Source organism: Mus caroli, unplaced genomic scaffold (assembly GCF_978045245.1).
Source record: "Mus caroli unplaced genomic scaffold, Mus_caroli_1 scaffold_1, whole genome shotgun sequence".
Taxonomy (NCBI): Eukaryota; Metazoa; Chordata; class Mammalia; order Rodentia; family Muridae; genus Mus; species Mus caroli.
In genome coordinates, this window is record NW_028227256.1 from 78,134,005 (window position 1) to 78,158,162 (window position 24,158).

Sequence of the window (24,158 nt, forward strand, 5' to 3'; positions counted from 1 at the left end):
AGAAATACAATGACTTTAAATCATTTCTGCAGTGAGTCTGAAGGAGGTCGGAGCATATATGCCGTAATCACTGTACATTTGATTTTGGTTAAAATGTTACAGTCCAAGTGAGACCTTTGTTCTGTGTACGTGCCCTGTGCACGTTCCAAGTGGGCTAGTTTTATTCTCATGCCATGGGAGCAGGTGGCATGAAGCTGTTTTGATGAGGTTAAAAGGCTCCTCCCCCCATTCCGCAAGCAGCAGCCTGAAGTACGTCAGCAGTAATTGTGTGCATGGCTCTCCCGTGCAGGATGGGTGGAGGCAAAATTGATATCAAATAAGGGCATCAAACTGAGATCCCAGAGTTCCGTTTAAGTTGTTACTCGTTTTTATTAGCCCCACCAGAGTGAAAACCTTATAACTTAAATATCCTCCAGACAAGAACAATAATTCTGATAGATTTAATTTTTTTTTCTCCAAAAAGACTGAATTAGTGCTCTGTAGTGGATGTAAATGAAGAGGTTTCTTTATCCTCATTTTCTTTTATTATCGACAAATCAGACTTCAGCTCAATTAGATAAAAGAGAGAGGTTCTCTTGTTTGGACTTGAGGCCTTTAATGAGGATGGGAGTCCCTGGGGAGCCGAAATCGGTGCTGCTTTGGGGGTTTCTTGCCATTTCTTTAGTCCTTCCTTCCTTTCCAGTGGGCCTAGGGTGTGGGAACTATCCAAGGTGCTAGGATGCTGGCAGCTCTGCTGCTCAATGCAGGCAGATTGCAGAAGCTGAGATTACCGCTTATTTGAGAAGGTACGTTCTTTGTTTCAGAATCCCTGATTAATCAGCAGCAGCAGCAGCAGCAGCATCAACAGACTAAGGCAGCTGGAGAGAAGAGAGAAAAAGGGAGGGAGGGAGGGAGGGAGGGTGGGAGAGAGAGAGAGAGAGAGAGAGAGAGAGAGAGAGAGAGAGAGAGAGAGAGAGAGAGAGAGAGAGAGAGAAACACACCAGAGCCAGCTAGCGCAAGCTGGTTGTCATGGGGGAGGGACGATGCTACCAGCCAGTCTTCTCCAAACCTTCTGTATGTATGCAAGGAGAAAGAGCATCTCTGGGGCTGAAAGGAGACATTTAGAGAGGATGTGTCTGATTTTTGTTTCCATTTATTTTTTTTCTTCACAGAACATGATCAAATGAGGTACCTTAGCCAGCTTGGTGACTGCTTCGGGTCTTGTAATCATCTGTGTAGCAAAGTGGGTAAAATCATTCAGTTTCTTCCCTGCTGGACCTGGAAGGAGAGGGGCTGTGCGCTCATCCCCACCCATTAGCTATGCCCTCTTTTCTCCGAATGTCGATTTAACGAAGCAAGCACCTGTCTTCTGCCACTGCCTCTTCCTTGCAAACTTTAAAAGGCATTTTATCCGATAGAAAGAACAACGAAAATGCTCTGATCTCTAGTGATGAAGAATCTTGGATTCGACACTTTTCTCATCCAGATATAATGCACTTTAATTGAAGAAATACTGAACTGAACCTACAAGTCTCTTTCTTATGGTGCTGGATTACTCCTCCCGAACTGCCCCGAGACCAGCCCTGAGAGAGGGCTCTGACAGACCCAACTCACCTCCTGACTATTCCACTTAGTTCTCCCCCGGGGACTTAATTTTTGGTATGTATCTCATTTTTCAGATTCTATAAGCATGCTAATTGAATCTAGAACTAAGGAGAGGAGGCAATGGATTATGAAATGGGATGAATTTTAGTTAGGGATACTTAATGCTGAAGTTTGCATGTCTTATTAGGTGGAGCAGAAATAAAGCTGCAACACGGGCATCCACACTGTTAGTGAGCCCCTGGCTATTTTTAATCCCGTACCCACTTCGTGATTACCATGGAAATGGTAAATGGATTTTCATTAGTAAAATAAGCCATGTTGAATTATTAAAAGAATTGGAAGTATTCCCATGTCATTAATTACTATTCGCGTTGTGCTTGCTGCTATTTATCTTAATTCCATATCACAAATATCTTACAATAGGCTCAGTTCACTGGTGTCAGCCGTAAGAGCCCAGTTTTGCATTTTCAGCAAGAAAGATATGTACTCTATCAAAACATATCCAAATTGCTAGATATACTTTGAAGGTGAAACTGCTTATTTCGGGCTGATTCCAAATAGACATTTTTTTTCAGAAAATGTGTTTTAATACTAGCCAATATCTGGAAGGTTTCCTTAGCCTTACCAAAATGTACATCTGCAGTAGAACTTTAGGTGGCCTTGCTTAACTTGGGACATGTACTTATTTCATTGAAATAACTCCAGTATAATTTTTCAATCTACCCAGGAGTATTTTCAATACTTGGAATATTGGCACATCTGGGAAAATATTGTATTTTAAAATGTTCATTTTTACTGAAGAATACTAAAGTTGTTTTTGTAGTAAAGTAGTATATTTACTTTTCTAAATGTAGTGAAAAATATAAAGGTATTTAATGGAAGAGATTAAAGGGTGTAATTATGATAAATTTAGTATCTATGAATTTATATTCAATTAGCAGAGAGTAATAAAATAGAGAGTAAGAATAAAAACTCGATCTCCTAAATTTTCATATTTTGGCTATGCTCCAATTTATTGATGTATTATAAAGCATCAACTTAACAAAGAGAAAACAGGAGTCAGACATGTACAAATGGTTTTGTTTTTCTTTGGAAAGTAGAACATACTTTTTTTCAAATATAAAAGATAATTTATATTTGACAAAAATATAATATAAAAAGATAATTCTGTGAAGGACATTTAATAGTTAGGAAATTGTGAAAACAGACCTTTGAAAAATACTACAAGTTTGCAAAAGACTAGAAGAGTTGTGAAACTTGAATGGTTTGTAAAGTTGTGTAGAAGTGTCAAAATCTCAGGGTAAACAATGGTGCCTATTGTTTAAAATCAATCAATCAGTCATAGACTACCAACTCAATTAGATGGCTCCCACTCTAGCTCCAGTCAGCAATTTATTAAAGTCACTGTATCTGCTTTGCAAATACTGCCTTGTAAGCGTCTGGAACCAACTGGCCCAAGGCTCCACAAATTCCCTCAGCCACTGGCTCTTTGCTTGAGCCTCTGATATAAGAGAGGATATATGCAATGTTTTAAAACCTTTGGTAAAAGACACCATGACAGGCTAGAAGTTCGGGAAATGGCTGGTAGATGATTTTATTGCACTTGTATGATCTATGCCCACTTCCCAACTTGGGGGAGGGAGATGGAGGAGAAAAACTCACTGCAAAGAAATCTGCTTTTTGAGGAAGAAGTAATCAACGCCTTTGTAGTTACTCCTGCAAGCTTTCTTGGTGGTAACTTCTTTCCCCGTTTTGTGCAGAACAGCTGCATTTTGAGACCACTGAGAGTGAGAATATGCACATGACCATTTGTGGGATGGGGGACAGAATTCCAAGCACAGATCAAAATATCTGACACTAGTATTTGATAGCCTTAAGACTTTCATTGCATAGACAAATGGACATCATTGGCATGGCTATGGGTCTTAACTCTGGTATCTAGTTTTAAAGTCCTACTCTGAAGTTCAAATTTTGCATATGTGTTTAACATATGCATGCGAAGCCTGATTACTACATATATTTTCATAAGCAATGTGCGCTCTGTGGTTTTAGATTGGTGTAAGTACATGCAAAAAATGTAAAATGGTCTTTATACTACTGAACAATGAATGCAGTAACCTAACAACAAATAGTCAAAACCACCTGGGAAGACTTTCATTGGACCTAAGCCCCTAGCATTCTCCACCTTAGAGAAGATGCAATGATTGGAATGGGAAGGGAAATGAAATTTTAATTACTAAAATCCCAAGACTAGCATAAGACCAGTACCATTTGAAAACCTCAAAAATATATGAAGAATGGAAGCTAGGAATCTTGCATGATCCTCAAATAAATTAAAAGATAAACAGGAAGAAAGGGTAAACTATACAGCCCTACATCATTTATTCTCTTCTATGCATATGATATTTCAGAGGGTCACAAATCACATTCTGACAACAGCATAAAGTAAATTTTACCTTATGCCAAACATAAGATTATCTAGCAGAATTCACTGTGGTCTAAAACACAGAATATCTTATGAGACTTTAAATACAGGGAAACAATTCACTCCCAAATCAGATTTGTTTTTTATTCTTAAATACTCAATGTAGGTGGCAAAATTAAGATTAAAGAAGTTGTTGCCACTTTGTATCTTGGAAAAGCTCAGTCTCATACAAAGAAGAGCTTCATTTTAGAAATTTGGGGTAAACAGTTTAGGAAGGATAAAAAGTTAAAAAAAAAAATTTCCACTCCTGACTAGGAAACTGGTAGACTTGGTGTACTCAGAGGATGGTGGTACTTATGAAACTCTGCACTGGGTAAGGAGTACTATTATCTCACTGAGTGAGTTTGTGCTTCCACCAATCCCACCTTTCCAGAGCTGGAGTGGTAGATAGTAACAGAGGAGGTTATACCAATTTAAGATTTGGTTCAGGATTTTAAACAAAGGGAAAAGAGATGCTTAGACACAGATGAAAGAGAACCACACAGTGCGAATATTCATTTGAATCTCTTTGTGTGACTTCTCTCACACACCAATGTGTGCCATTAAGGAACTCAATTTCACCATGAGTTGGTAACAGAGTAAATAGCTCTGAACTGATACTACACACAATGGGTTTCTTCATTGGTAGATGGAAAATATCACATAATCATGTGATCTTGGTGAAATTTGTATGCATTTACTTTAAAAATACTATTTAAATTTCTTTTTAGTGCTAAGTATTACATAATGGTTTGGATCTTGAGTTTTTTGATGAAAGTATCAGCTACAAAAAGAAAGGAAAACTGAGGATTTTCATATTTTATGTTTCTACCAGTATCATATGGATATACATGTTTTTTTTTTCTGTGTGTGTTTGGGTAATGAGAGTTTTATTTCTGTAGGAACATTTGTGAATAATCAATATCACCATCAGGTCTAGACTTAGCACTGGTAAGAAACAATGATGGCTCTGTTCGTAAAAATATATGTAGAAAATTCAACACGACGTTAAATGCTTAGTTTAATTCTTTTGGCCATGGTAAGAGTTTAATTAGTGCAATTTAGTTAAGTCAAGTTTCAGATTTTAGAAAGAATCCCAATATTACACTGTAGTCTTTGTGAAGGGTGTGGTCAACCGGCTATAAGTAACAAAGTGACAATATTATTCTCTGTAGCCTTTGTGGTCAACAGAGTATAAACAACAAAGTCATAATATTACATACTCTAATTGAGAAGGGTGTGGTCAATGGGCTATAAGTCACAAAGTCAAAATATTGCAAACCGTTGTCTTTGTGAAGGGTGTGGTCAACAGGCTATATGTGACACAATGAAAAAAATAGTATAAATTGAAAGCTGAAAAAGAGTCATCCACCTTAATATTTAACTCAACATCTGTATCTTTGATATGATCAGTCAAAATTGTAGACATGGTCATCTAAATATTAAATGGACAGAATCTCTGGAAATGCAGAGCAGAGAAGTATAGGAGGGCATCAAGTAGAGACCCTAATTTTCCTGCGTGTTGTATGGGATTCTGCACTGGTTATTTAACTATTATTCCAGGAGAATCCCTGGTATTATTTTAAAACTTAGTCATGAATTTCAATAAACACATACATAGTATTTTAGAATTTGGCTCAGTACTGTCACTTCCAAAGAAAGCATAGCTAGTCTTGTCTACTCTTAGAATGAAGACACAATGCTTCAAGAATAAAGTTAGGGAGCAAAAGCCTCTCAGCTGTTTTAAACAAACAATGGGTGCAAAAATTATTGTTGGCTATAAGAAGGCAGAAATTCTCCTTCAACCGTATACATTCTGTTGGTGCTATATTTAATTTGAAGCCAAACAAGGGAGATGGTTAGTTATTGAAAAAAATACCAAAGATGGTACATAGAACGCACAAACCCAGTTGCGTTTTAACAGTACTTTCTAAGAGACTAACTAAATTTTACTGTCTGTTTATACAGATTTGCAATTGAAGAGCCAGGAACTACAAGTCTTTGATGGGCTAGATATGGAGCATGCATTAGTGAGCATCCATTTTTTTCCATAAGTGTACATTCTGAAAACACATTTATGAGTTAGCAGATTATCATGTTTATTGCAGCAAATGGTAACAGTTGTAGCCAGGTAGGTAGACAACACAAAGTTCAAATTTCTAGGAACTCTGTTCATTGTCAGAGAGCTATGGCTCATTTGTCTGAATGATAGCCTTCATCTTGGAAAGGCCAAGTTGGAGGAATTGGAATGGAATGCATTTTGTGGTCCATAAATCCCAGTGCCCTTGTGTTTTGTATTTGTGCAATAAGAGGGGTGATGGATAAGTGTATTGACTACAAATTATTTGGTTGGTGAAGAAATATGTTAACTCCTAACTTGGCTCTCATGTGAACATTTGTTATGAAGGAAGTAATATTGTCTTAAATATCTACCCACCTGTTTCAAAGTAGAATTAGTTTGTCAAGGAGCTGTGTTATTAAATATAATAATTCTCAAAGTTAAGAATTGGCAGATCCAGTATGATGGCTCAGAGGTAGAGGCACTTTTGTGTGGCTTTATGACCCTAGTTCCATTATCAGATTCTACAGGTGGTGGGAGAAAAAGTTGATCTCTGACCAGTATCATGCCATGGCAAGCATGCCTGAATATAATTACACACACAGATATGCAGACACACAAGCATACATACATACACACACACAAAGATACATACACACAAAATATATCAATCATATGTATTTTCTAAACAAGTTTAATTTTAACACTAATAGGAAGTTAGTGACAGATGACTCATCTGGTAAAGAGACTTGACAGTTTGACTTGGATCTCTAGAACCCACGTGATGAGGAGAGTAGCCAATTTGCTCAACTTGTCCTCTCACCCCAACATGGATGTTGTGGTATCATAAACCTCTCAATTAAAAAGAAAATCCACACATGTCTATAATAAAGTCATTTGATTTTAAAAGAGATGGTAGAAGGCTCTACTAGCAATAACACTATCAGTCTTTTTTTTTGTTTATTAGATATTTTCTTTATTTACATTTCAAATGCTATCCTGAAAGTTCCCTGTACCCTCCCCCCACCCTGCTCCCCTACCCACCCACTCCCACTTCTTGGCCTTGGCATTCCCCTGTACTGGGGCACACAAAGTTTGCAAGACCAAGGGGCCTCTCTTCCCAGTGATGGCCAACTAGGTCATCTTCTGCTACATATGCAGCTAGAGACACGAGCTCTGGGGGAGGGGGGTAGTGGTTAATTCATATTGTTGTTCCTCCTATCGGGTTGCAGACCCCTTCAGCTGTTTGGGTACTTTCTCTAGCTCCTCCATAGGGGACCCTGTGTTCCATCCAATAGATGACTGTGAGCACCAACTTCTGTATTTGCCAGGCACTGGCCTAGCCTCAAATGAGACAGCTATATCATTGGACACATAATGCAGTTTTTAAACCAAATCCACATGATGTAGTCCATTTCAACTGCCATCGATGTTTAAATGTAAAGTGAAGCTTAAACGTATTAGTTAATGCAAAAACATAGACCTAGATACAACTTATTTGAGATTTTTAGAGTACATGGACAAACTTTCACCTGTGCCTACAGGACTTCTTCAGAATTCTAATACATTATTTGCTGATTTACATAGGTACCAGCAAAGCAGATACTGTGAGCTTGATCATTGACAGAATGCTAATCTTATTTTAAAGAACATGTGTAAATGTTGAGAAGTTTTATCTATTTATCCCCAAAATAGTGGAAGTAAGGATGCATGGCCAGCTGGTGACATAAACAGTACCAGAATTAGAAAAGATGCATTATTCATTCTAGTCTTCTTCTGCAATTTGACATTTATCAGTGCCTTGTTGGTAACAGGTGCCCAATAGAATTTAAATAAATGGATGATTATATGACTAATACCTTCCTAGAGGTGGGTATGGGCACATACATAAACATGTAACCCATGTTTATAATATGAATTTTAAGTTGAAAATATGATTGATTCTCATCTCAAAGAAATCTGTAGGATTTAAAAAATACCTTTTGTATGTATAAGTATTTAGCAATAATATTATTTTATATTTTCTCAGAAAAACAATTTAAACCCCAGGTAATTAGGCAGGTTATTAATAATGATAATTAATGTTCAGAGATGATAAAATAACCTTGTTAATAATTACAATATGTTGGCTGTGTAAAAATTACTTGTATTGGTGGAAAACCTCAGCTAAATAAATAAATAAATAAATAAAGTCTGTTGGATAATCATGCTTCTTGCACCTGGGGAAAAGACAGTTTTCCTGGAGGGCAGAGTGGGAGAAATTCTAGCCTGAGGTATTACCTCTAGCACGCTCATAACACTGAGCTGTCTTGCTTAACTGAGGCAAGATTAATTGCATAAATTTAGGTTGGTCTTTTTTTTAGCTTGGAGTACCTACTACAGATGTTCTTCATACAAGTGAATTTCTGACACTGGTAATGCTTTAGATAGCTGAAAGACACTTTCCTGCACTCCTCTCGCCAAAATGGAATTCATTCACAGTAGTAACTTTCTTCTCTTCTAGGTGCCCCTCACTTTAGCATGTAATCTGATGGACTTATGTAAAAATACAATTCAATGGTATTATGTAGTTGGAATTAAAACATTACTCAGTTTTAACCCACTGGAGCATGGACATCAAATGAAACGTAATAAAAAATTTAACATAAAGATCCAAAGGCAGCAAACAACCATCAGGTTACAAATGTCAAAGACTGGGAAGGAATTTAAGATCAGCATGTGATTCAAATCTGGGTTAACCGGTAGCTAAAAGGATAATAAGTTATGTCATGAATTATGAGATTTTCATAACTACAACCTAGGTTATGAAATATTATTCCCCTTTCAGAATAACTAAGATGTATACTTAAAAAAAGAATCTTCTGGACTTTTTCGGTAAATAGATGGGCTGATCAACATTTATATGATTTTCAAAGGATATAGGTTCCTGTTTGTTTACATGACAGACATGTACCATACACACTTCTATCAGTTTTATACATCACAGGGAACATAACATTAAGGAAGTCTTTTTTTTTTTAAGATTTACTTATTTATTATATGTAAGTACACTGTAGCTGTCTTCAGACACACCAGAAGAGGGAGTCAGATATCATTATAGATGGTTGTGAGCCACCATGTGGTTGCTGGGATTTGAACTCTGGACCTTCGGAAGAGCAGTCGGGTGCTCTTACCCACTGAGTCATCTCACTAGCCCCGAAAGTCTTATTGACATAGAAGATAAACATCCATGCAGTTTTGCTCTTTATCATTGTTAAGGCAGTTTTCTTACCTAATCTTAAATATTGGAAAGTTCTTCAAGACCTGGTGATTCCTAAAGTTTCTTGTTGAATTATCAATATGTCTACTCATCTATCTATGTATGCATCCATCCATCCAACTACCCATCCATCTATGCACGCATCCATCTACCCATCCATCTATGTATGCATACATGCATCCATCTGTCTACACATCTATCTATGCATGCATACATGCATCTATATGTCTACACATCTATCTATGCATGCATCCATATATACCTATCCATCTATGTATGCATACATGCATCTACCTATCCACTTATGCATATATGCACCCATCCATTTACCCAGTCCATCTGTGCATGCATTCATGCATTCATCCAATTATCTAACCATTCATCTATGCATGCATCCATCAACCCATGTACCTATTCATATTTACATCCATCCATCTGTCTACCCATCCATCTACTCATGCATGCACCCATTCTTCAGCACATCCATCTATTCACACATGTACCCATCCATCCATCAACACATCCATCTATGCCTGCATGTACCCATACATCCATCAACCCACACATCCACTACATAATGATATTGTTGACAGGCTTCTTCACTAACATCACTGTGATGTTAGCACACCTTAATGTGCATAGTTCTGTTTAGTTCTACTCTAAATTCTTCATAACCCCCCCTTATACCAAAGACAAATCATGGAAGCTTTGTCTTTCTCACTTTACAGATGGGATCTTTGAAGAGACACACTTGGTAAAAGTTCCATGTTTAAAATACAGCTTGATTTTGCTTTGATTTGTCAGTTACTGCTCCTGTGACTTAAGTTTTTAAAGACTTAGTCTTTTAATTAACAATTCTATAAAGTTATCAAAGCTACTCCTACCAGACTGCTGAGTATATGAAAGGTCCTGGTAATACACAATATGTGTCACAATAATGATATGAAGTAATTATATAGGGCCATTTTGAAAATAACAAGGGGTCACAAGAGTATTCAAATTATTTTTCCTTGTTTGCTGTTATATTTTATGGACATTTTATATTTATACATTTTCACTTAAATGTTTTTAAAGGAAATATAATTCAATTTTTCTCCAATATAACTTAATTTTAATTTAAATATGAATTGAAATGCCATGATAATGAAAATATAGAATTATTGTATTACAACAACACCTATTCAGAAACAAAATCTTGACTGTAATTATGCAAACAAAATATCTTCAGATACAATATTTATGCATTCACAGGTGGCAGGGCAGAACTCTGGCCCTTTGTTCTGCTGCTGCTGCTGCTTTGATAACATATTTGATACCTAAGAAATACTCATTTCATGTTATTCCAAACACTCTGGGCACCTGTACTTCCTAATGAGATATTTTCCTCAATGGATAACTTAAAATGTATAAGTCCTAATTATTTATATAAAATTAAGCTTCAGTCAAGGGAACAGAGAAGTCTAAATAATATGAATGGGACATATATTTTAAAATTCTAATATTTTCATTAATGATCTTCTAAAACAACTTTATGCTCTTACTCACCATAACTTAAATGCATTTTTAAATAATTATTATATTTAAAGTGTAGGACTATATGGAGATGACCACATGTGGGCCATGGAGATGTGTACAGATCAGAGGTCAACTTGGAAAGTCAGTTATGTTCTCCCACCTGATGAATTCTGGGACTAAAATACAGGACATTAGACTTGCCAGCCAGCTTTTTTTAACCCACTGAGCCACCTCGATGACTCTTAAATGTTTTAATTCACTAGGGCTACATATATCCTAAGAAGTCTGGTAACGCACCGGAGGTTTGAGATGACATAATCTTAGGGATGAAACTTTACCCCCTTGCTAAGGGTATGGTGTGTTGTCAATCTGCAGAAAGCATCTCGTCTCCATGATACCATCCAAGATGATGAGTGCTAATCCTGAAGAAGACCCTCTGGACACCTTTTTCCAATATATTGAGGATATGGGAATGAAAGCATACGATGGCCTGGTTATTCAAAATGCATCCGACATTGCTCGCGAGAATGATCGCTTGAGAAATGAGACAAACCTGGCTTACTTGAAGGAGAAGAACGAGAAACGTCGACGACAGGAAGAAACAATCAAACGGTAAGCATAAACATAAGGCACTACATTCCATGGGGGGTGAGTGGGGTGGGGGAAGCTACAAATCCTGCTAAGACTGTGCTGCTGACACCTGGCCAAGAAGAGGCTGGTCAGAGTCTTGGCGGGATGTATAGAGAAACAGACACCTGGGCTCTCCCGAAAGCTCATCTATCCTGCTGACAGATCCTGGCCTTCGTTAACAACAGTTACTTGCCTGTACTTTGTGCATATGGCGGTACAGATGGGATGAGAAGAGAATTCAATTTTCTCTCCATAAAAGCTTGTGTTGAACAACCTCTTGATAAAAACACCAGGGAGCACAGATACATTTTTAACAGCCAAACTTTTATGAGTATGTCCACCTTTAATGACCTATGTTTATAGTTCTTACCTTAACGTAGAGTTCATCTTCTTCCTATAATATGACCAAGACCAGTGAATAATGAGATGTTCATGAGCCTCTGAAGGCAGTTGGAATCCTTGGTGTATGCTCCTGTGCAATTTTATGGCGATTATACCTCTTGGTTTGGTACCAAGGGTCCCGGGTTTGTTCAAATGAAATTGCTTTCATGATGTAACGCCTACTAGTGACAAGATAATGAGACCCAGACTGCAGCCTTCAAATGGAGGTTAAACTCCTAGTTCGTGCACACAAAAGAAACAGACACAACTCTTCTTTGTTTTTGTTGTTGTTGTTGCTTTTATAGAGAAAAATAAAGCAGGGTTTTTATTTTCCCTGTGTGCATGTTTCCCTGCAGTCACACACTGTGTTTCATGGAATCCTGTTTTATTACTGGAAGTCATCTACAAAGTTCAAAATTTTTAAAATGTAGACAATTACTTCTTTCGGTTATCCGCATGACTGAATAGTGATTGAATGTTTGGATAGTTCGTAGAGGATTTTCTACCTAAAATGATATCTGCATAGTGTCTCGAAAGATTACAATGTTAAGGAAATGAAAGTATTTTTTTCAAGTTCAATTGTTTAGGTCATAAAGAGGTGAGGTAATGTGGCATGGCACTAGTACTTTAAAGAAAATGTTTTACATGTTAGAGAAAGACAAAGGGAGGAAAAGGAGGGATGGAGTGAAAAAGTAGAGGGGGAGTTAGAGAAAACTGTAAAAAGGTCTTGTATAAAGAACTTGCTGTTTGAACTCTGGATTATTAAAATTTACTAAGCTTAACTTAAAATTGATTTTTTTTGCTGGAGTATGCTAAGCACCTTTTCACACAAAATCTCCCGTGTAGATTCTCTGACAAATTTCTGTGTGTATATGTGTGATTTACTTTAGTTTTGAATGGTTGAGTTTTATTCACTCAAAGTAAAGAGGGTGGGTATCATGATTACTAAAGAATTACAATAGTGCAATCTAAAGCTTTGTACTCTTGCTGTTGCAAATCAACAACTAATTCTTTTGATAAGTGAACGAAAAGAATCATTTACAGCACCATCCTGTTGCCCCCTCAGAACACCACAATGGACGCTTCTTTCCCACTAGCTTCTGTATTGCATTAACAGCCTTTAATAGGCTTCTGCAGAAATATTCAAACACAGCCACAGCAGAAGTGGCTAAGTTTTAAAGGCTTTTACTCACATGTGTTTAAAGAGGCACCAAAAATATGGGGTGGAAATCTGAACTCTAAAGCCCTTGGGTGCAAGTATCTAGATACATGGAGACGCATCAACTTCTGCCACTACATGATGAGCAATGTGTCAGAGAAACAGTTGTATGAACTTGAGCTCATTTTGCTGGACTAATCGGATGACTTTCTAAGACTATATTACAAAGCACAGATCACTTACTAAGATGAAAAATAAACAGTCTGCACGGACTTTCACCTTGTAAAATAGAGTTAACGCTAACATATTTCAATAATCGAATAAAAAACACATGCAAATCAACTCTCCTCTCTGGTTTTAATTCACAAGGAATGGCCGTGATTGGCCACAGTAAAATTGGGTGCAGTAGCTAAATTCTGAGCACAATATAAACTTTGTGATTGATGAGCCTTAGGCCTTGAGTAGGGAGAGTGAATGGTGAGCTTGGAGTTAGTCTGCTGTTTTGCTCCCTGTTATTGCTTGAACTAGCAGAATGACATTTCTACTTTATGAAGTGGCCAAGAGTGACCCTGATGCAAGTTTAAGGCAAATAGCAGAGAATGGGAACCCATACTTATGTGTAAATATTCAAAGGCCTTATAACTACTCTGGTAGAGATTTTGGATGGAGGTTTGGGTAAAAGACCCAGACTTTGGGTAGAGATTATAAGAGTTCTATAACACATTTTGGAGAGTCACCTTAATCTTCCTGTAAGTTTTAAAATCACAAGTTTACATAACAACAAGGACACCTAGAACTTAAATTTTAAAATGATCAACACCCCAGGAATATTCTCCAAGCCACCTAAACCTTCACAGGATTAGGAATCTGTGAAAGAGCCCAACAGATTTAATCAGGGAGTCACAAAGGGGGACTGAGCAGCTTTGGAGCCACAGCATTGGAGGAGAGCTAACAGGGAAAGAAATGGAGGGGCAGCCTCTCTGAGCCCGCCCTTCCTTCTGCTCTGCTAGAACCTATCCCATCACAGATTTGAAAGGGGTAGGTCACAAAAGACCCACAGATGTCACCCCTTTGGGAATCATTTACACCTATTAGAGACTCAATGATAATGTAAAACTGGTAAGTACACATTAGGGAGAGGACTATGGGGCATCTTCTACTCATAGATGAAGATGATCATATCCCAAATAACATTTAATACTTTCCCCATAACGGTTGCATGTTTTAGGAATTAAAAGATACAGTATGTGTCTTGCTATTTATAAACCCAGTTCTTCCTTATTCAACCCTGCCCAAAATCTTTTTTTTTTCTTTCTGGAATTCTAGTTTAATGTGTAAATATCTTGGAAGTGTAAAAATCCTATGGGAGCCCAAAATTGTTGACACTTCTCCAAATCATTTTTCTTTTCCAAAAGCAAAACCCAGTGTAAAGCAAAATGGCATAAATGTCCTCTGATGTATGGGGGTGGGGCTTGGAGAGAAAAAAAGTGAACAAAGACAGACCAGCAATGCTTCTGTTTGAGGAGGAGTCTAAAGGCCTCCCTCACTGTCTTGTCAGAGGACAGGCTGTGACATCTCCCCAAACAATCTAGTCCAGTTACCATAGTAGTGTCTGAATTTGATTTTAATTTGTGCAGTGTTGTGGGTGTACGACAATTTTCAAATGATGCTAATCTTTCTTCAATGTGAGTTTACTTCAACATTTCTAATGAGACATGTCCTCTATTTACAAAGTCCATGAATTGTGTTTTATTCAAACAGGCATTTAAAGGCTTCTAGGATACTGGAAAACATAGAACACCCATATTTAAATCTAACACATATTTCAGTATTTTTTTTTACCTTGCAATTAATATCAAGTAGAAAAAACTCAACAAGGTATTAATGAACACCATCAAATTAATGAAAATTTCTTCACCTTTCTGCTGGATGCCTTCAATATATTCTGTGATTTAATATATGGAATATAAATGCCAGAAATTCTAAAAGGCGGCACATTTGACCTTGAAAAGGCATTGATGATAATTCTCTGTGAAGTGCGCCAGTTGCAATTTCAAAAATGTGCAGACTGCCAAGGCATGCTTAAAACATGGAAATCGGATTTCCTGTGATTGACTTTCTGGAGCACAGACTGCTGAAATGCCTTTTGTGCTCAAGCTGGGGAGCTTAAACACAGAACCCTTAGACACACAATATCCATCCCCCTGCTTGCTCTGTGATCTGAGACACTTAGGGTTTCTGAGCCCAGTTCCTTATTTTTGAACCAACTTGAGGCCTTGTCACTATTAACTCTTTGTATCTTCTCTTCTATCTGTCATATGGACTTTTTACTGAAGAGACTTGCTGGTGAGAAAGAGACACTAAATGAGGAAAAAGAAATGATGTTCCTAGTGCTTCTCTTAACAGTTTAAAGTCATATTTGGTAAGAAACAGAGAAATGCTTAAAGGAGAGAATTAATGGAGAAGGAAAACAATTATTTTGGGGCCTCATGGTCAAATGTTATTTTTAATCCCAGTAGCTTTGTATAGGCAGTGGCAAATGAAACTTGTTTTTATTCCATAGCCCATAAACCAGTCAAACATGAAAAACTACCTTTCAACAAGTTAGTTCATTCTAGATGAGTTACCTTGTCCTAAATGGCAACAAATAGGGGGAAAGGTGAGGAACAAACTTTGGTGGTCAATGTGTGCAGTTCTGGCCAGTAAGAATGAAGGAGGTGATGAATGAGAGCTGACCTGCAGGGCAGCATCTGCACACACCTCTAAAACATGATTTCTTCAGAGGTCCTCTGTTTATACGCAACCCCTTGTTAGGTCACCAAATATCAACATTCACTGAAGATGATGAGTAATCAAAAGGCCATTGTACACACCAACAGCACAACAGGGTTCTAGAATTCCTTTCTTTTTGAATTTTGGAATGAGTACTCAGATCACCTCATTTGACTGCTTTGAAACCAATGTAAGAGGTATCCCCTAAGTAAAAGGCAAAAGGGAAATTCTCATGTCTAGTCAGCTATAGTTTTTACTGTAGGAAGCAAATGTGTTTTCCCTGCCCCCGCCCCCACCCCAATTAATGAAACACTACATTAGCAAAATTTCTCCAAACATTGTGAGTCTGGAAGACAGCACTTGACTTCAGCAAAGTGGCTCTGACACAGAGGACTACTTAGGCTGATTACCAGTGTCTCTATTCCCCGTGGGTGCCCTCAGGGGATCTATAGGAGGTTATATTTCCTCTTTAAAAGTGACAGTCAGAAATGGAATTAGATTAAATATGGCTTCCTTTAAAGGGGCATATGATTGTATATTTGTGTGTGCACTTGAAAACTATGTGGATTTAAGAGTTTCAGATCTCCTGTTAAGCAAAGGGAATCAAAACACCACTACAGTCTCTCTGGTACATTTAGGGAGAAATTTACAATACAAATAAAAAGTTTAAATTCATTTTTTATTTGCTGGTTTACTACTATACCAAAAGGGAATGGTTGTGATATCAAATTTGTATATCAATTCATTTTATTTATATAAACTCATAGTTATACAGAAAATGCTTATCAGGGAAGTATGGTCCATTATACCAATAGTCTTTAGTTGGATTTGACTTTTGGAATTTTATTTACAACATGACAGAAAATATTGAGGTTATGGAGAAAAATGCATTGATGTGCATTTTTGAATGCTATACCCACTCAGTGTACCATGAGCAGTTAATCTGGTCACATGTAACTCTCCTCAATGAGCTTGTTCCACTGAAGGCATGCAGGGATGTGAAGTTTCCTATATTTGTATCAGAAAGGATACAAAAAGCATCATTTCATAAGCAAAGTGAAGCTAGCTGAATGAACAAAGGTTCAAAAACACAAAGATCTACAGTTAGCCTTATAGTTTAAAGAAATTATCTGAAGGTAGCTCAGAGATAGCCTCTGGGTAGTCATTGCTTCCAGGCTTAGAAGAACACTGGAGATGAGCCCGAGGCCATACGCAGCTTGTCAGATGCCTGGGTTGCCATGAAGCTGTTGATCTGATCTAATGTGAGTTTCTGACCTAATTTTGCTGTAGGATTTAGTGTTCAGGCAGAGAAAACAAGGTTAATGTGTTGATGCAGAGTGAGATTAAACAGCAGACACTCTCCTAATAACCCTCTCTAACTTTGGCTTCCTCTTGTGAATGTCATTAATCCAAACCACTTTTCTATTAATCATTTCAGAGTACACCACACGCTGTTTTGCTTGTTTTTGAAGTAAAAACTATATATCCAGATTGTCTTTTTCTGAGTTGAATGAGATGTAAAAACATAGTACAAATTTGGGTTACTTTCCCAAATACATGGGAATGTTTTCTTTAATTCATAGGACCTCAAATTTGGAAGAAAATTTTCAGTAGCCAGCATTGATCATCCCTTACTGACTACTCTTTAGTAAGCCAAAAACCACTTCTACAAGTATGGTTACCTGTATATCAATTTATTTTGTGTTTTTCAGTGATGATAGTGGAAGTTAATATTGTTGAATATAAGAGAGTGCTTTGTGATATGGAAATGTTGGTGGTTCTCCTATCCTACTGTTTTCAGCAAAGGTCATCCCCTGTCCTAAAAGGATTAATATATACCCCACAAATCAACAATGTGTGACTTACATGATGCTAATATTTGTAATGACAGTGGCCGATGGCCCTACTTAGTAACCTGCCATCACAGATTAGAGTCCACACTAATGGGGTCTTTCAGATCAGCCGCAGTCTTTGCCTATTTCAGCTCCACACAGACTGATTTCAGACTTTTTCTCTTGCTCCTATTTCCATTCTATCCTGGACTCTTTACTGGCTTTATGCTTTAAGACGATCAGTAACTGTTCTGTGTCTGAAATAAATAGACAGATGCTAGCAAGAGGAGGGGCTGTTTAGAGAACAGCCACATCCAGACAAGGCACTTTCCACGAAGAGCTCTTCTGATGCAGAGGGAAATCACTATGGGGAATGAACGTTTGGAACTCCAACTCCAAGGCAACTGACTTAAAGGAATCTCATTGCAAAGGTGAAGGGACCCTTTCCTTAATGGGTAGTGCTAAACTATTACCAGGTTCTTATGGGGGCTTCCTATTTCCTACCTAAGGTTGTTAAGCTATGGAGAAATATTCTCAACCTTTTATGTAAAGATGGCATTTATAAATGTTTAAAGATAATATATACAGAAAAGGAATTATTGTGGAACTAGAATATGAATCAGGGGATGTATTTTTTTCCTACTAAATTTTAAGTAGCTCCTGGATATCATCATCTAATGTAATGAAATTGCCAGAGTAGACCCTAAACATGCTAATAAAATTGCCTCTGAGGCTTCAGTCCAACTTTGAGGTTGCCTGAAGAAAATGCCTGCATTACAAATGTGTGGGTTACCTTAAAATTAATCATAATCATAAGTTGGTAGAAGGAAAATCAAACCTTTACCCAGGAATTTCTGCTGGGGACATATACCTCTAGTTAAAAGTTGTGTTCTGTGATGCTCACACTTTGAAACATTCATGCCTCTGTTGGAATTTGGACATAGCTACACTGCCAAGGTGCAGGAGGTTGGGGACGGGATCTTTCTGCTGTGTCTTAAAAAACAAGCACCTTCAGCAAAGTGAACCAGCAAGACTTTTAAATACACAAAATTAGACCAACATTTAGAATCCATTATTCTAATTAGTAAATGGTATTTCAGTCTTTTATTTGGCGCTAAGTCAAGCACTCAGTCCATTTTGGTATTAGGAAAAGAAATGAAGAGGCTCACTGGAATGAAAATGACCATCAGCAAGGAGAGGTGGTTTTCTATCAGGCTGTGTGTTACACAGCTATTTGGTGTCTGTATTAGTTTTTAATTACTCCATTATTGTGCATCTTTTATATCAGCCATTACTCTCCATGTATAGGTCAAGGCAGTAACAAAGTTGTGAGGCGGGAAGGAGGGAGAGGGAGAGGAAGAGGAAGAATGGCATTATTTCGGGGTATCTAGAGAGTGTTGTTTAAGCCAGATTGCTCAGGCCATCTCAAATGACATGTCACATCTGACCTAAAAGCTGAGAGAAAGTGGGGAATCCGGAAGGATCCAGCTTACAAGAAAAAGAGACATTACAAGAAGAGGTCAGAGAAGTCACTTTTGTAAAGAAATAGAAAGCTCAAAGGTGTGGCTAGAGCAGGGCCAAGCCAGTGAGGTTCAGAAGACTGGGTAATTGGATCTGGGTGGGTGGTGGATGGCCTTGCAGGGACCATGGGGTTACTGACAGGACTTTAACTCAGAAGAACCGCCATGAAATGGGAAGCTACTGGGGTCATTTGAGATGAAGACTGGCTCTATAATTGAAAAATTGGCCTCCTAGCTGCTTTGTGGATCAACAAGGAGAGAGGCAGATGCTCCAGCCCCTGAAAGGCACTGAGTTGAGGGAAGACTGTGGCCTGGAAGAAAGGAACTGAGGTAGCATAGGTCAACTGTCTTAGATGGGATGTGGAGTGTGAGAACACCATTCAGAGTTGATGGTAACTTTAGCAGGAATTGAGGAGACAGGACAAGAAGTTCGGTACTGGCAAAAGATGTCATACATATTCATTCGGTTGCAAGTGTCCACTGGGCTGTCATTGATATAAGAATTTTGTATTGTTTATGGCTCATTTTCAACAATATAGGTGTAAACTTGAAAACCTTTGAAGGCATTTCAAATGTTTATAAAATGCTGATAGGCACATAAATATATGCATACATATTTCAGCTCAGGGAAAGTTTATTATTATTATTATTATTATTATTATTATTATTATTAAAATAGTGGACATAGGTTCTATCTACCCTCCTAACATTTTGTCAATGCATGATACAGTAATGTAACTTAGGAAATCCCTAATGCATCATGGGAACTGAAACGTCTAGTCATTGAAGAGTAAGCGAGGGTGAGCTGTTATAGCTATGGGAGCAAATGGCCTAGAGGACTTGCTGTTGTACGCTTATTGGAGTCAGTGAGCTTGTTTCTCAGAGCTATGTGATCCATGAGTTTCGGGGTTTCTCATGTAGGCTAAAGCTAACAATCTTAATCCTGTAATTTAAGAAGCAAGATAAAACACAGCTGGAGGCCTGTGTGACATCTGACATCTTCAAATGGGAACAATGCTTTTTATAAATGAATGGATTCAATCATATTACCATTGGTAATGTTACAGTCTTTTGGCAACTGTGGAGAAATGAATAATTAGTCTTCTAATTGATGTATATAGGACACGTTCCCTGTTCTAAGGTCTTTTGATAAACCTGCAATTTTTTCCTCATTGTACGCAGGAAATTTGGAGCCCTGCTGTGTATGCAATCAGAGAGAAGCATGGCCTCACAGTGTTGAAATCTGAGTGTCTAAATTCGAGATGAAATTAGAGTCTTTACTTGCTAGATTTAGTGAGATCCATAGCAAGTTCTTCAACTCCTGTTAAACTTACTCATTTTTTTTTTTATTGAGAAGAATATTTGTTTTGTTCAATTGTTAAAAAAAACAGGATAGGTACATTCACCTTGTGGAGTTCACTGGTTTCAGGGGCAGCCAATACACAGCTGCTATAGCTGGCACCTTCTGTCATTGTGTGCATTATTTTTGATGTTGGTATGTTTGCTTCTCTAACTGCCTTTTCCTCTTCTTTACCATATAAGGCTTACCCATGACTTATACATATACCTCGATATTCAAAGATGTTATATTGCTATTGAGGGTGAAAAATCAATAAAAGTATCTCTGCTTTCGGCATTAATAAGTGGCACACCTCCCAAAAGCTTCTAACTTTTTATATCCTGTCTCATCACATGCCCGTATTTTGTTCTTTTCCTTAAATTTCTTAAAATTGCATGAGGAAAAAAATTGATCACATAGCTTCAAAAATATTCAGTCATTGATGAGTTTGAATCTTAGTTATTAAACTGGTAGGAAGAGAAAGGATAAACTGTCTCTTGTGAAAAGTAGTTTTCCAACCTTTTTCAAAGTGAACTGTGATGGACTCCCCTACTGTGGTAATGTAACATAATCTAAAAGAACACAGGATTCTCACTGGGCAACCAGCTTACAAGCTTCCACACATTTTAAAGGAATCCCCTTAAGTGTTATTCTTCTTGGAGCATGAACCGCCAATATTTTTGCTCTTTTCATGGGAATGTATTCTTTTTGTCCAAGGGCTGTAATATTTTGTGCTGCAGCTAGGGAAAGTCCATCAATCATGAATACTGAGATAAGACAACTCCCATGTGTTTTAAGAGCTCACATCTAGAACAATGCCTTGCTCTGCTTTGCACTTGGGTTCCTCCTCTGGTGGGCAATGCATTCTCAGTGCCTGACTGTAATCTCCCAAGACATTTCTTTACCCTGCAAGAGTTTGGGGCTGTTGGGAAATCTGCCCTGCTGTGTTCCCAGCTGCCCTTTGACTGGGGAAAGAGCTCTTTCTGTTTCTTTGGTGCAGTTATTGTAACTCAAGCATGTTCAGCATTTTGACAAAATATAACAGACATACAAGGAGGGACATGAGCGTCTTAAAAATTCTCCTGGGGGTGACGCTTACTTCTAAGGATTCCTGATGCCAGTTTTCATACGTAATTTTAAAAAATGTTGGTTAAGAGTTAAGAGTTGAAATATACAACTATTGAAAAAAGAAGGGACTTTATCTAGAAGGTAAACAATATTTTGTTACTTATAAGAAGTGCGAAAGAGGTCAGCAGTAAAGAAATTTAACAGAAATACAATGGTGCAATGTTAGACAGAACACATGCTGATCCTTTTTTCAGGAGGAGAAAGGTAAACTACCTTTGGCTCTCCTTTCATTTCTGTTATGAATGAGTATTTTGTTCAGGTGACATAATGTTCTGAGATGATCTAGAAACGTTTTTAGAGAAGTATTGGTATTTTGACAAGGTCATAATCAATGCGAACCATTCTCTCCTCCATATCGCCTCTGGTTGATGAAACAAAGAGCTAAGAGATAAGTACTTTTTCTCTAAGGTAATTGATAAATTTTCCTCTAAATATATATTGTCTTCTCTTTGAAGTCCATAAAGCCTATCTGTTCTCAGCAGACCAGTGAAAATGGTTTATTTTATTTATAAAGAAATCTGATGATGTGTTCATAAACCTTGTTAGCATAAACATTCAGCTTCAGAAGTTAATTAATTCAGATGTTAAAATTTTTTTAGATTGTTTCATCTTTTTCTTATAATTATACTCTCACAACTTCTTAATGTCTCGTTGGGAATCTTAATTTAATTTTTAGGTTTCCATTTTTATACTTCATTCCAATTCAACATTTCTTTTTAAATTTTGTAATTGTTCTTCTCAGTTCCCCAGTAGTTATTTTAAAAGCCTTGGCATTTCAAGCAAAAATAGAGATGAACACATTTTAAAACATGGTACATAGTTCAACAGATTAAATGGGATAAAGGGAGATGGGGGAAGGGGATAAAAGTGACTGCCCAGTAAAAGGCTTTTTAGCAAATCATATTGAATCTCATTAATAAAGAATACACCCACTAAAGCTGCACAATCAATCTGCCATGTGCATTAGTGATGTCTAGCCCAATTCAGGTAGATAAATTGTTCTCTAAGTGTCGGTCGGCTGCCACTCCATCACAATACCCGTAATATATGTCTTGCTGAATTTTCTCTGATTCATGGCATTTGTTGTTCACCGTTAGACTAGACTATACAGATGTAACTGAAGAGTGAAAATAAGAAAGGTTATCTAACTGGAGAGAGATTCAGTAACATAAAGGATAGTGTCTGTAAGCAATCTACCAAAAATAAGCTGGCAGGGCATAGTACAGCTAAACACTATTGCCAAGTGTCAGCTAAAAAGAAAGGGGGAAATGTGTAGCCAGTATCATGCTAGAGAACTTCAGTGAGACTATTACTATAGTGCACACTGATATCTGTCACCAGATAACATTTGGTCATGGAGAATTAGACTGGAAGAGAAAGAGAAGGAAGACTAGAGTAACCATTTGATTCCTTGAGGTTTTTGAATTACATAGTTATAGCCTGTTTTCTAACCATGAATGATGTATTTAATGATGAGGATGATGACTAATACTCTTTCCAATGAGCAGCTGTCAGGAGTACACATTGTTATAAACAGATACTTTTTACAAGCCCAATACAATGTGCCTTTGTGAGACTCTAGCTTGAATTGACACCATGGGATTTTTTTCAAAAGGAGACAATCAATGTGTCCTGAAAAAAACAAAACAAAACAAAAACAAGCACCTGCTTTTGAACCTGTAGTTAAAGGGAAAGTGATCTGTCACTTTGCAAAAGATTAAAAGTCTCTAAGGAGATATTGTGCATATAAGAGTACATTTTGAAATGACTTGGAGACACTAAGCCTGCACAGTTATATGATTGTGTTAAAGCAGAGGAATGAAAGATTAGAGTGTCGTTGGGTTTTAGGAAGGAATACTTCTTGGGGATTTGCCCTTAATGCAGTGACCTTATCTGCCCGAGTCTTTCCATTTCAATGTGACTTAGAATTGTAAAAAGAAGTCAGCTTAAAGGTATCAACACAGCCCCTTGTGTATGTTCCCTCTAGAAAAGAGCCTCTATCTTTAGCTCAATGCAATTGGCAATCTTGTTTTGAGACAGACCGTGATTTAGTTAACAGGAGAACAGACTGACCTTTGTCACCCCGGAGCTGAATGAAGAGTTCAATGCAAGTTTGAAAGCATGGCTGAACAAATGCAGCAGAGATAACCTGGGAACACAGCATAATGGCTACTGTGAGCTTAGGGAAGAAGAGAGAAACCCACCACATTGGGACACGATGCTGTCACATAACCGCATGTGTACATTCCCTTTGAAATGACAACCTTTAATAACATATGAATGTGATATCATTACCTGTTTGTAACGACCAGGCTCATGATGATCAACCTCAAGCAATGACTGTCTAAACATGCAGCTTGAGCTTTCTGCTTGGTGATAGTAATAATGCACTGTGCTTGGACAGGCAACAAGACAGAATGCAGTAGATAGATTCACCAGTCTCAATTCCTTGATAGAGTACATTTGGTTAATGAAAACTGCATGAATCATGAATGTGTCAGGTGGAAAATATGCCC

The 24,158-nt window shown here is 37.6% G+C and overlaps 1 protein-coding gene across 4 annotated transcripts in view; it reads left to right on the forward strand.

The window, feature by feature from the left end:
- The first annotated feature begins 329 nt into the window (after positions 1–329).
- Nyap2 (neuronal tyrosine-phosphorylated phosphoinositide-3-kinase adaptor 2) overlaps positions 330–24,158 on the forward strand; it is a 305,966-nt gene continuing 282,137 nt past the window's right edge. Inside the window, exons 1-3 of one of the 4 annotated variants that reach the window (XM_085838695.1) lie at positions 330–785; positions 1,152–1,638; positions 11,257–11,493. In XM_085838695.1, coding sequence (XP_085694821.1) covers positions 11,273–11,493 — 221 coding nt within the window. In that variant the 5' untranslated portion in view covers positions 330–785; positions 1,152–1,638; positions 11,257–11,272. Of the gene's footprint in view, positions 786–983; positions 1,639–11,256; positions 11,494–24,158 lie in introns of those variants that run through there. The other 3 variants (XM_029483159.2, XM_085838711.1, XM_021172656.3) reach the window with 3 other exon arrangements.